The sequence below is a fragment of the Mastigoproctus giganteus genome, chromosome 10 (assembly GCF_048544385.1).
Source record: "Mastigoproctus giganteus isolate SK-2022 chromosome 10, ASM4854438v1, whole genome shotgun sequence".
Taxonomy (NCBI): Eukaryota; Metazoa; Arthropoda; class Arachnida; order Uropygi; family Thelyphonidae; genus Mastigoproctus; species Mastigoproctus giganteus.
This window is the reverse complement of record NC_143584.1, coordinates 75820350-75834987: the sequence shown is the minus strand read 5'-3', so window position 1 is coordinate 75834987 and position 14638 is coordinate 75820350. Positions and strand designations below refer to the sequence as shown.

Here is a 14638-nt window from a genome sequence, read left to right as displayed (position 1 = left end):
TTTTCCAGGCTGCGGCTCATTCCAATAGAAGCAGTGCAAGAATCACTTTCACCTCTGCCAGTGGCTACTGTTAATCTATTAGTCCTTGTATCCCCCCAATCTAGCAGTTTTCCGACCCACCTAACATTGCCTCGATAGCATCAGCAAACATTCTTGCACCCTTTCTATTTAAGTGTATCCCATCCCTGTAGAAGCAGTCTCTCCTGTTAACAAGTACAGACCAGGCTGAAAAAAATTCTACCCCTTGAGCCCTGCACAATCTTTCCAGGGCCGAATTGATTGACAGGGCTCTCATCATATACTCCCTCCTATCGTGTCTGGGCAGAATTGCAGACACTTTCAATTTCAACCCTAGATGGCAAATGAAGTTTAACATTGACAAATATAAAGTACTACATATGGCAAACAGCAACCCTAGAGCAACACATCAACTCTGTGGTACTACACTGACAGTGGTAGAGAATGAAAAGGACCTGGAGGTAATTGTGCAGGCAGATATGAAGTTCTCTGAGCAGTGCAGATGGGCTGAAAGAGTAGCTCATGGTGTCTTGTCAATGATATACAGGAATTTTTCTAGCAGGGATAAGGAGGTGATTATTCCCTTGTATAAGGCAATGGTCAGGCCACACCTTGAGTACTGTATACAGGTCTGGAGGCCTCATTTCAAGAAGGATGTAGAGCTGCTGGAACGTGTACAGATAAGGGCAACAAGGTTAGTGAATGGAAAAAAGGGTTGCTCTTATGAAGAAAGGCTTAAGTTTTGCAAATTACAGTGTCTGGAGACTAGGCACCAGCGAGGTGATCTGATAGAGGTGTATAAAGCCTTGAATGGTTTGAGCATGCTCAATGCTGATGGGATTCTTCCTCTTGCTCAGAATAATCACCTGAGAGGGCATAAATTCAAATTGAGGAAAGACAGATGTAGGATAGATGTGCGGAAATTTGCCTTTAGCCAGGGGGGGGTATTTGGTTGGTGGAACAGACTTCCATCCCTTGTTGTGGAAGTTGATAGCCTAAATAAATTTAAGGCTCAGCTGGACAGGTATTTCGAACGAACGGAGGGGTGAAATGGAAGTGTTTTGTTTTGTTTTTTTTTTTTGGCTGATGCTGCGTAAGCTTGCTTTCTTGCATCATATATATATATTTTTTTTTTTTTTTATGAAAACCCCAAACACGAAAGGTATCAAAACCTATAGTACTAAGTACAGTGCATGGGTTGGAGGAGAAGTATGGGGGGAGGGGTGGGGATGCCAGAAACTTTGCTCTGGAGACTAAACATGGGTTTCACCACTTCAAGCCTCCAATAAGCAAAGTGGTGGTATTTCACCGGTTGATGAAAGTCATCTACCACCTACTCAAATGCTAATGCTAATTATAATCTGTGTTTTATTTATAGGGTACAAGAATGAAGTCCAACTTAGGTTACCTAAATACTTGGCCCTTTGGCCTCATGGGTATAGTTTTCAAACCTAATACTTATATTCTAAATTCTTATTAAATTTCGACAGTTGTATGCAAATTCTCCAATTTATCCAGTTGATATTAAGTTTAAAAAAAAATAATAAAAAAAAATAAATATACATATGTGTGTGTGTGTGTGTGTGTGTGTGTGTGTGTGTGTGTGTGTGTATACACACACACACACATTATCAAAACAGATCAAGGAATAAGACAAGGAGACTCAATGAATATGATTTTATTCAGCCTGATAATTGATGAATTAATTAATTAGTGAAGTAAATAAATATAGGATTACAGGATTTAGGACTAAAAGCCTCAGAATGTGAGTAGTTTACTGTCTTATAAATTGGTGCAACAGCATCATTTCAGTAAACCTACTGAAGTTTGGTTTACTGTATACAGAAATGATGATAATGCACAAACTTATATGATAATAAACTCTTCTCGCAGTTGCCTTTAGCCCTAAATCCTGTATGTATCAAATTTCACCTAACTTGGAATCTGATGTTATGAAATTAGATTAGAATTAGCATAGGCATATGATGCAAGCAAGCTTATGCAACATCAGCCAAAAAAAAAACAAAATGCTCCCATTTTACTCCTCCATTCGTTCCAAATACCTGTCCAGCACAGACTAATTTATTTAGGCTATCAACTTCCACAACAAAGGATGAACGTCTGTTCCACCAACCAACTACCTGCTGGCTAAAGGCAAACTTCCGCACATCTATCCTACAACTGTCTTTCCTCAATTTGAATTTATGCCCTCTCAGGTGATTATTCTGAGCAAGAGGATAAATCCCACCAGCATTGAGCATGCTCAAACCATTCAAGGATTTATATACCTCAATCAGATCACCTCGCAGGAGCCTAGTCTCCAGACACTGTAATTTGCAAAACTTAAGCTTTTCTTTGTAAGAGCAACCCTTTCTTCCATTCACTAATCTTGTTGCCCTTCTCTGTACTCGTTCCAACAGCTCTACCTCCTCCTTAAAATGAGGCCTCCAGACCTGTATACAGTACTCAAGGTGTGGCCTGACCAGTGCCTTATACAAGAGGATAATCACCTTCTTATCCCTGCTAGAAAAATTCCTGTATATCATTGACAAGACACGAGCAGTGCAGACAGACTGTCTGCACTGCTCAGAAAACTTCATCTCTGCCTACACAATTACCCCCAGGTCCTTTTCATTCTCTACCACTGTCAGTGTAGTACCACAGTTGATTCGTTACTCTGGTGTTACTGCTTCCCATATATAGTACTTAACATTTGTCAAAGTTAAACTTCATTTGCCACCTCTCAAGCCCATCTGCTCAACTTTCCTAGATCCTGTTGCAGCAGCATACTGTCATTAGTGTCCTTAACAAACCTGCCAACTTTTGTATCTTCTGTAAACTTCGACATTAAGCTTGATATACCACCAATATCATTTATAAATACAGAAAATAACAATGGACCCAACGCTGAACCTTGAGGGACTCCATTAATAACATTAGTCCACGATGAGTAGTGTACATTGATTACCACTCTCTATCTTCTCCCACTCAACCATCCCTTTACCCATAGCAGCATTTTGCCTCCAATGCCACACTGCTCCAATTTGTTCAGCAGCCTTCCATGTGCAACAGTATCAAAAGCCTTTCTAAGATCCAAATATATGATATCAAAGTTATTCCCTGCATCCAGTTCCTTTGTAACCACATCATAGTATCCGATCAAATTGGATCGGATACTATGATGTGTCCGAGCTATAACTGAAGTCTTGTCTTGATGATCCTGCAGTGCTTCTTTATCCAGTGCCTCCATTAATTTTCATGCAACAGAAGTTAAACTAACAAGTCTATAATTACTTGTGTCGCCCTTTGATCCTCCTTTGTGAATTGTGGTCACATTTGCACATCTCCAGCCCACGGGTACTTCCCCCGAGTCCAAAGAAGCTCTCATAATTATGGCTAAGGGTTTGCTTACTTCCTTTGCTGCCTCCTCTAATATAACTGGATAGATCCCATCCACCCCAGGTGCCTTTTTTATGTTTATCTTCAACAATTTCTCCTCCACTTTCCTCTTAGTTATTTCAAAATCATCTAGCTCACTGACAGAGTTTAATTCATCTCTGGCATTCCCCTCCCTGAAGAACTCCTCATATGTGAATGTAGATGCAAAATACACCCCTGTGGTTAATAATTCCACCATGTGGCTAATAATAATAATAGTAGTAGTTTGTTAGCTACCTGTGAATGTAGATGCAAAATACTTATTTAGTTTGTTAGCCACCTGAGCTAACAAACTTAGCTCAGGTTCAACTGTTGATGGTTCATCAACAGTTGAACCATCAATAATACCTTTCCTTCTAGAGTTTACATAGGTAAAGAACTGTTTGCTGTTTTTCTTTGCATCCTTTGCCAAGGATTTCTCATAATCTGCCTTTGCTTGCCTAATCTCCTTTGTGACTTGGTTACAGACCAGCTTATATCTATCACAGTCTTCCATGTCACCCATTAATTTATATGTATCCCATGCATTTATTTTTCTTCTCTGCCACATGTCTAATTAGTTCCTGTGACATCCATTTAGGCCTGAATCTTGAACAATATTTCTTTGTTGGTATGAAAAGCATAGTAGCTTCCAAGATTAATTCTTTGAATGCTTCCCATTTTGAATTTGCTGTTGGTAACATCATCAGTTGGTCCCACCATATAGAATTTAAATACTGTTTCAGACCACCGTAGTTGCCTTAACAAAAACAAAAACCCTTCCCTATGCCCCTGATGGTAGTTACCTCTTTGAGTAAATCTCACTTCAGCACACTGATCACTGCCAAAGTGGTTCCTTTATCTGCAGATTCTTAATGCATGAAGAATCACTACTGATAATCAGATCAACAGTATTACTCTCTCTAGTTGCCTCCCAAACATGCTGATGTAGAAAATAATCATCCAGTAAATCCACAAAAGCCTTGCTAGTGTGTGAGTGTCCAACCCACAAATTCCAGTCCAGTCAATATCTGGGAAATTAAAATCCCCCATTATAAGACTCTCTGATTTACTGGCCCACTCTATTTCCCTGTACAGTTTCTTATTATACTCACAGAGTCATTAGGCCTATAACACACTCCTACTCTCAACTTTGTTTTCCCAGTGCTTATGTCACACCAAACTGACTCGACTGGCTTCACTTCCTTGGATTTTATGTGTTTCTTAACTAATAGCATAACTCCTCCTCCCTTCCTATCCTTCCTGTACACATTGTATCCCCAAATTCCAGTTCTGCATTCCTTATATCTGTGTGACACCACATCTCTGATATCCCAACAATTAGATGTTTTGAGCAATACCTCAAATTCATCAAATTTATTTACCAAACTCCTAGCATTGGTGTATACGGAAGTATACCTGCACCTGTTCCTATTCTCAGCTACCCTAACACAACCCATGTGTTTACTTTTATCGCAATGACTCCCAGCAGTCTCTGAAATACCCTGCATCTTGTTTTCCAGGCTGCTGCTCATTACAATAGAAGAAGTGCAAAAATCACTTTCACCTCTGCCAGTGGCTACTGTTAATCTATTAGTCCTTATATTCTCCCAAGCTAGCAGTTTTCCGACCCACCTAACACTGCCTCGATAGCATCGGCAAATATTCTTGCACCCTTTCTATTTAAGTGTATCCCATCCTTGTAGAAGCAGTCTCTCCTGTTAACAAGTACAGACCAGGCTGAAAATAATTCTACCCCTTGAGCCTTACACAATCTTTCCGGGACCAAATTGATCGACAAGGCTCTCATCATATACTCCCTCCTATCGTGTCTGGGCAGAATTGCAGACACTTTCAAATTCAACCATAATTCACAGCTTTTTTTCAACAGTGACCTGTACTTGTTAAGTAATTCCACCGGTCTCCTACTCGTAATATCATTAAATTAGATTCACAACTGTGTTATCAGCTGTTATACCATTGGGGTATCTATTCACTCACCAATCAATGGCCAGATAGCCCTGAAACGGCCATCTTGGTAGTTGTGGTACTCACCGAGAATGACAAAATAGTCTTCTCTACCAGGAAAGCATCACTTATCGATGGGCATGAGATGTTACGTAATGATGCCTCTGCACAACTTTGGTTGGTTTGCTGTATATAGAAATGATACCATTGAACTAACTTATATGAAGTAAATAAAGGAATTAAAATAAAGTAAAACTAATATGCTATGTGGATGATGCGGTACTAATAGGAGGAATGCTAAATCATTTTAATACAAAAGCAAAGGAATAAAATATAAAAATATCCATAAGTGAACCAAAGCATAACTAAGCAAAATGATCGACAAAATATAAATTAGGAGGAAAAACAGAACCGGTAATGAAATTTAAGTAACCAAGTATATAGATAAGTAGTTTAGGAATAACTCAGAGTAAAGTAAGCAGAACATCAGGAAGTGGGTAAGATTAAATAATATAATTTGTCGAAATTCAACCATTAATCAGGACTTAAAAGTTAAAATATATAAAACTAGAGTAGGACCTATAATAACGAATGCAGCTGAGAGAGGAGGTAGGAAAGCAAAAATAAAACAAATAAATGAAACCATAGAAATAAAAACATTAAGAAAAATAAAACATTAACAAATTAAGTTAAACATAGGGAAATCGGATAAAATACAACCTATTAATGAGTGGATATATATAATAAGGGAAAACATATAAACATAATGGAGAATGAAGGTGGACAAACGAAAATTATTTTCAAAATGCGGAATTCTTCATCTACAATGATATGTTGAAAATCATTGAACTATTTGCATAATTAAATAATATAACATCAAAAGAGCTTTAAAAAAAATTGCCCCTCTGCTTTTTTCTTACATTATTCCCTTCCAAGATGCATTATGACAAGTGGGCATACTTATCATGTGGTTTATTTAAATACTTGTCATCGTGGGGTATAAAGTGTAAAATGTATTTGGTGTTAAACGGCACCAGGGGTTTCCCCTATCCGCGTTGCTTTCATTGTGGGTGTAACAGTTCGTTGTTCTAGCCGCTGGGCCCCTGATGGGACCCAACGTTGCCCACACTTGGCCTCGTGGAGGCAGACCAGATACCCAGTAGCTCTATATTTTACTCTGGCAGGCCCTGCCAACTAGTTTCCTGAGATTTCAGTGGCTAGAGCCTATTAAAAAAAGGGGGGGGGGTGAAACGCTAGAATTGAATCGTGGGGAAAAGTAAAATTATCATTATATTCATTTAAGTTTTTTTTTCAAGATTTTAAACAATTTCATACCAATGATCACCCACAACTCGCCATTCACAAACCGAAAAAGTGCAATTATCATTTATAATTACGTTCTTCGATATAACATCGTGTTCACGCTAGAGCCCCTACAGCGCAGCATTTTCCCATAGCGCAAAACAGCACGATATAAAAATAATATCGCATATTTATTTATTGTACTTTTAACTTTGAAATACCGAAGACTAAGTGAGCGTCACACACACATTGTGCAGCATTATTCACTCAATGTAAATTTATAACGAATACTTAGAATTGGGGCAATAAAATTTTGAGAGCAATCATGATATATTCAAATACAGAGAACACTTTCGCGAATATCGCAAAGAGAAACGATTTATAACTAAACTAGGAAATGATCAGTCTCATTTCTTATCATACATTAAGCACAAATAAAAATATGTCATATTCTCTTTGCATTGCTTCCAAGCATCTTTAAATTTATATAATGACTAAATAGCAATTGAATATTGTTGGCACTCCAGTCACTATCAGTACCACGCATCCAACCAAACTAATTTAGTCGAGCTACTGCGAAAGCGGTTAGTGAGGCATATATTTCTTGTGCAGTAATTGGAGGAAACCAACTGAAATCTGTGGCTGAATTGCTTGACGTCACGGCATTCTAATAACATTGTCACGTGTTGTGGGGGAAATTTGTCGAAAAAGTTCTCACTCACCACAGTCTTGGAAAATCAGTGGCAGCGCCATAATTATTACAATGACGATTCTTTTCAGCATTGTTGTATAACAGCAAACAAAAGCAAAAGTACAATAGTTAACGTGCCGGCGTCACAACATTCTAAACCAAAAACCGTCTACTCGTGCCAGAAGCAGCACACAACATAAAAAAGAAAAAAAAAAAATTAAAGTTAGGGGAAAAAATTTAAAATAGCCCAAGAAACCTTCCAGTTAATACTGCAGTTTACATGTTTGATATTTATGGAATTTAGCGTTATTTTAGCCCAAAAATTATATATATTGTGAAAAAATAAACACAGGGCATACAATTACCAATTACATACAATTACCAATTCAGGCCTTACATGAACCATTTCTTGCTGTTACCATGAACGAATGGTGTACAATTTTGGAGCAGTGGGGACTGGTTGCTTGTTGTTGTAGTAACGTACTGTTGAGTTTTTAAGCGCACCAGCGACTAAAACCATGTTGAGCCGTATATGTTAATAGTAGTTGCATCAGTAGTGGGTGGCAAATTATGCAAGAAACCAAGTTTATAGAGAATAGGCCAAAAAAAAAACCCTTGGTCTAGTTCTTCCTTGACTTGGTTCAAGATGTCCACTTCCACAACAACAGATGTAAATTTGTTCGAGTAATCAGCTATCCCTTCGCTAAAGGAAAATATCCTCACATTATTAGCAGACTGAAAAGCAAGGTGCTAGGAATTACAAAAACTTCAGGGAGTCGTCATGGAAAAATAATCAAGTCACAAAGGAGGTTAGGCAGGCAAAGGCAGATTACGAGAAATTAGCATTACCATTAGTAATGGTAATGCTAATTTCTTGCATATGATGCAAGAAAACAAGCCTACACAACATCAGCCAAAATCTTCGGCAAAGGATACAAACACTTCTTTGCTTAACTCTAGAAGGAACAGGACGAATCAGATTGGTCCACTTGATATCGACAGTTTTACTGTTGTTGATCCTTCTCAGACAGCTGACAAAGTGAATGAATATTTTGCATCTACATTTACACATGAGGAGTTATTCAGGGAGGGAAATGCTAGAAGCTTATCAAACTCTAACAGGAAGTTAAATGATTTTGTAATAACTGAGAGTAAAGTGGAGGAGAAATTGCTGAACATAAGAAAGGCACCTGGGGTGGATCTATCCAGTTATATTAAAGGAGGTAGCAAAGGAAGTAAGAAAACCCTTAGCCATATTTATGAGAGCATTGGTGGACTCAGGGGAGGTCTCCATGAGCTGGAGATGTGCAAATGCATCCCCAATTCACAAAGGGGATCAGAGGTTTACACGAGTAATTTCAGACCTCTTAGTTCGAAGAAAATAATGGCGTCACTGGTTAAAGAGGCAATGCACGATCAGGTAGACAAGTAGCAATTATTGCTCAGACACAGCATGGGTTTGTTGAGGGGAAATCTTATCTGACCAATTTGATTGGACAATACGATGAATTCACAAAAAGAACTGAATCCAAAGAATAATTTTGATATCATCACTTGGACGTCAGGAAAGCTTCAGCTACTGTTGCAAATAAAAGACTGCTGCACAAATTGAGTAGTATGGCATTAAGGTAAAACAAGCAATGCAGGATCATCTAGACAAAACTCCAGTTCGGGCACAGCATGGCTCTGTTGAGGGGAAAATCTTGACTGACAATTCAAAGCCTTATACACCTCAATCAGATCACCTCGCAGGTGCCTAGTCTCCAAACGCAGCAATTTGCAGAACAACTTAAGCCTGTCTTAGGAAAAGCAAACCCTTTGTTCTCCTCACCCATCTCGTTTCCCTTCTCTGTACTCGTTCCAGCAATTCTACACCCTTTCTAAAATGAGGCCTGCAGACCTGTATGCAGTACTCAAGGTTTGGCCTTACCATTACCATATACGAAAGGATAATCCCCTACTTATCCCTGCTAGCAAAGTTCCTGTATATCGTTGACAAAACCCCATGACCTGTTCTGGCAGTCTGTCTGCACTACTTTGAAAACTTCATATCTGACTGCACAAATACCATCAGATCTTTCTCATTCTCCCCTACGCTGTGTATTACACACAATTGGCACGTTACCCTGGGGTTGCTGCGATCTATGTGCATTACTTTTCATTTGTCAATGTTAAACTTCAGTTGCCACCTCTCAGCCCATCTGCCCAAATTTTCTAGATCCTGTTGCAGTAGCGTGCTGTCATTACTGCCATTACTACCTTGCCAACCTTTGTATTATCTGCAAACTTAGAGATATTAAGCCTGATAAGCCTTCTCATTATCATTAATAAATATAGAAAGCAACAATGGGCCCAGCACCGAACCAGAAAGAACTATGCTATTAACACTAGACCTCTAAAAGCAGTGTCTATTGATAACCACTCTCTGTGTCCTCCAACTGATCTATCGCTTTATCCTTTGTAGGAATTTGTCCTTAATGCCGCACTACTCTTATTTGTACAGCAGCAGTGTTTTAGGTGGAACAGTAACAAACGTGCGCCGAAATCCCAGATTATGATATCAAAATTAATTTTTGCATCCAGTTCCTCTGTGACTGTATTATAATATCCAACAAAATTGGTCAGACATGAGTTCCTCTTAACAAACCCATCCTGTGATTTAAGTATAAATGCACTCCTGTCCTAGATAGTCTTGCATTACTTCTTTAAACAGTGACTCATTATTTTCGGTGGAACGAGAATTAAGTCTGTAACATTATTATATCTTTAAATTAACAAAATGTTACTAGGGTCGAATTTGTATTTGCTGAATGAAAACCCTGAGTTTCCGTGAGAAAAACTATGCTACTTTCGCCTGAGCTCGGCTATTTCAGCAGTAGCTCTGAATAGAGGCCCATAAAAATTCCTTGCTGCATTGACGGTATTTGAACTCGGGTCTTTTCTACCCAGTGCTGGAAGGACGGCAATTATTACAAATGATTACCCATGAGGGCAAGCAGGGGAGCAGGATATTAGGAGAAAGTTATTTGCTATGGAAAAAGAATGGTTGAAGGGCAGGAGACAGAGAATAATTATTAACAGCAACTGCTCTTCATGGACTGATGTTACTAGCGGAGTCACTCAAAGTTCGGTGTTATGCCCTTGCGGTTTTCAATATTTATCAGTGTGAGTGATGAAGGCATATCAGATTATATCTCTAATTTAATGGTGGTAAAAAGGTGGGAAGATGTGCCACTGGTATGCAGGAATGTGCCAAACACAGCTTAGTTTTCCTTCCCTATTATGTTATTAATGTCATACTGATCCAAAACCCATTGAAAAGATAAAACAATTGAGGGTTACTGTACATTAAGAAATGTGAATCTCTGAACAGGCAGACAAACTACTAAAATGACTCGTGTGATTCTGCCTACAATATACAGGAATTATGACAGCTCAGATAAACAAGATTATCCGCTTTATAAAACGATGGTTTGCCTGCACCTTGAGTAAGCAAACAGTTGTGAAAGCCTTTCCTTAAGGAAAGATCTCTTGGAATGGTTCGTTGTTATTTGTTTTTTTTTTTAGGAGCATTAGCAACTAAGGCCATATTGCTCTGGGTATATGCGGTGGTCATTCCCTGACCTTTCCGCAACCTCCGTATTTGGCGGTCACGGGCTCGAACCCCGGTCTAATCAAGAAGCGTGTGCTACGCACTGCCACTCCTGCCCACCTGGCTACGGAGGCGCCAATGGTTCGTTATGTTAGATGTATGTTAAGCGCTCAAGCAACTAAGGCTACGAGGCGTCAGTAAAAGCTGGCAAAAATCAAACTATTATTAAATTGTGTGTGTTCTCTGATCTCTTTGTCTGTTTTGTTGGAGGAAAAAAACAGTTTCTAGTTGAAAAAAACCTTGCTGTCTGAGCCTTAGGCCGACTAACTCAGCCACAGAGGATATAAGCTGACATTCCATTACATTTTTATTTACACACACAATTTTATATACATTCTCAAAATATATATACAATATTTATATACAGTAAAAATAAATCAGCAAAATAAATAGGTGAAAAAAAAAAGTGTGTTTTACCTGTATAGAGGGTGGCTCCTAGGCCTAAGCCCATTTCCACCTTGCACATCTGTGTTGGTGAAGAAACTCTGCAAAGCTTTAAGTATTAGTGTATGGTGTGTCGCTTGTGTCAGTTCAGTTCACCACAAGGGAGCAGTCAACACCTAGGCACCAGGATCCGAGCCTACTATCACCTTTAGTGCCTTGTGCACAAATCCCGCACCCACCGGAGATAGTGCAATACTGGTGGGTGTAAGCTGACACCTTATAACCTTTGTTTAAGTTGGTTTCCTGTTCCGTGGACGAAACACCCGAGTTTCCAGAAGAAATAAAACTAAATAGATCCCAGCCTGAGACTTATTAACTCAGCAACGCTGTGAAAAAGCCCATAAAAGTTCCATGTGTCAATGACGGGATTCAAAGTCAGGCCTTTTCCATCCAGTGTGGTCGCACAGTGATTATATCCACTGTACTACCAGAGAAGTGTAGGAATATATACAGAGATGAGCAATATAATTATTCAGTGGCGCAAAATGTTACACAGTGGTACAAGAATGTTGCATAGAGAGGACTTGAATTCTGTAAATTGCAGCATCTGGAAAATAGCACCTGCGAGGAAATTCACTGAAGTGTTCAACACTTTAAATGGGTTTAGTAAACTAAATACTGATGGAATTCTTTCTCTTTCTTGGATGATACACACAACGGGACGCCATTTAATTTGAAAAAAGATGGTTACAGGATCGATAAGTAAAATATATACTGTAGATCTGCTTTCAGCCAGAATGTAATTGATCCAGGGACACCTTTCCATCTGGTGTTGTGGAAGTAGGTAGTTTGAATAAATTTAAGGAAGGCTTGGGTAAATTATTAGAGGGGAATGGCTAGCTGAGTGGATAGTTCCTTTTTGAGTGATATATAAGCTTGCTAGCTAACCTCATTTAGAGAGTACTAATACTGCTGTAAAAGTCCTCGCAGATAGCAGAGTAATTATAATCACCGTCCTCCCCACATCACGCGGAAAAGGCCCTCGTTCGAATCCTATCAATAAAGCGAGGTACTTTTATGGGCTTTTTTCACTTTACTACGTGGGTTAGTTAGTTGCACTCAGGCGAGAAGAGCAGCTAATCGGGCGATGTCCTTGGCAGTTGTCAAATAAAACACAAGCAATTCTAGGATCTAGATCTACTGGAAACATCTATATTGTCAAATTCTTTTTCCTTAAATACTGTCTTCTCAACAAATATCCTTTAGAGGGCACCATCCCACTAACTGGAAAACTGCCCTATTAAGAATAATGCTTAGACGTCAAAGTTCCATCTTAGTTCCACACTAACAGTTCTGAAACATCTCGCAGAGTTCCATCAAAGCCTTTTAAAGCTTGTAGACCGATAGTTCTTCTTCCCAATTACGGAAAACTATATGAAAGCCTGTTTCTTGTATTTTAGACATATCAACGATTTAGGCCATATTGAGCCATATACATTGACTGATCACTGAATTATGATCACCTACTTAATACTGTGTTGGGCAACCGTTCTCACGGATAACAGCTGCTATTTACGTAAGCATTGACTCCACGAGATGTCTGAAAACGTCCGCAGGAATTTGCAACCATGCTGCCACCAAGGCTTTCCATAGCGTCAGAATATATGATGGTAGATGACAGTTGCATGTACCTTCACTTCCAGATCTGAAACATATGCCACGTGTTCAACTGAATTGAGTCAGGCGAATTTTGAGGCCAATCATGATGGGCGATATCTTCACCGTGTTCCTCGAACCACTTGTGTGCTTTGCGGGCCCAACGACATGGCCCATTATCATCTTGGAGGATCCCGTTCCTGTGCGGAAAAAAATGAAACATGGCAGGGTGCACATGGTCTCCTAAAAGTTGTCGGCTCACCTGAATTTTTTTTTTTTTTAGGTCGATGCCGCCTGTCTTCCATCCACTCTTTCCAACCCCACTGTCTGCGCGAACAGCACAGTAGTAGCGTCGCCATCTTCCCCACACCGGATGGAAAAGGCCCTGATTCGAATAGCGTCGATGATGTGAGGAACTTTAATGAACTTTTTTCACTACGTGGCTGGGTCAGTCTGTCTCAGGCGTAGATAGCAAGGTTTTTTGCCCCAGAAACTCGGGTTTTTTATATGTAAACAGCTTTGGCGGCACCTACTAAATTCGGATGGTATTAAAATCAATTTCTCACGATTTTGCGCACGGAATGGCGTCATTTCCGTTTCATAACAAAGAAAGTGGTTGGGAGAGAATACAGTGCAAAGGATCATGGTAGGCGATCTTGGATATGCTCAGAGCTGACATAAACCAGTTGGTTGCAGCAAAACGTTTACGATTCAGGGCTAACCATTGCCACCTATGGCAGAAACCTTTTGGTAACCGGAGAAATGGATATCTTGCAAAATTTGAAGTATAGCATTTAAAGTAAAGGATCAAGGGAGCTAAGTATCATGGGAGGTGATCTGGGATGTGCTCAGAGTTGCCATGATCAGCTGGTTGCAGGAAAAACATGGGAAAGGCAAAAAGAACGGAGTAGGGAGAGGTGATCGCGCAAAGGATCGTGGGAAGTGATCTTGGATTTGCTCAGAGCTGGCATAAACCACCTGATTGCCGAAAAACGTTTATGATTCGGGGCATAACACTTAGGTGGCTTTGGGCTAACCACTGCCACCCGTGATAGAAACCTTTTGGAACCAGAGAAATAGATATCTTGAGGTCAGTGATCTTTGATGTGCTCAGAGCACATCCAAGATCATTACGTTCCATGCATCTCAGCCTTACCAGTTGAAGTGCATGCAATGTAGGCATTACAGTACCCGTCTGTATAACTGAAGCGGTTGTATATTTCCATCAAGAGGCGAATCATAAACGTTTTTCTGCAACCAGCTGGGCCAGTCAAGAATACAGTGTTTGAATCGGTTTCAAATTACATGTATGAGTAGAATCATTTGCTTGTCATTGGTCATTCTCTTCAATTGCATTGAAGTTGCAAAAGTCCTCATTGGTCATCAAGTTTTTGCGTTTCTTTGCAATTGCGCTGAGTCGGTTGAACGTGACGAGCTTTAGATCCTCATTCATCTCGCTGTTTGAATTATTGTAAAGGGGTATTCTACTCGCAGTCGCGTTACAAGGCTATGTAGGTCATTACCGCATGCTTCGTCAGGGTCAACGTCGT

The 14638-nt window shown here is 39.6% G+C and overlaps 1 protein-coding gene across 1 annotated transcript in view; it reads right to left on the bottom strand.

The window, feature by feature from the left end:
• The window catches only part of LOC150079095 (translocon-associated protein subunit alpha-like), a 175846-nt gene extending 168313 nt beyond the window's left edge, over window positions 1–7533 (bottom strand). Inside the window, exon 1 of the mRNA XM_090382767.1 lies at window positions 7428–7533. Coding sequence (XP_090238893.1) covers window positions 7428–7488 — 61 coding nt within the window. The 5' untranslated portion in view covers window positions 7489–7533. The remainder of the gene's footprint in view (window positions 1–7427) is intronic.
• Window positions 7534–14638: the final 7105 nt, after the last annotated feature.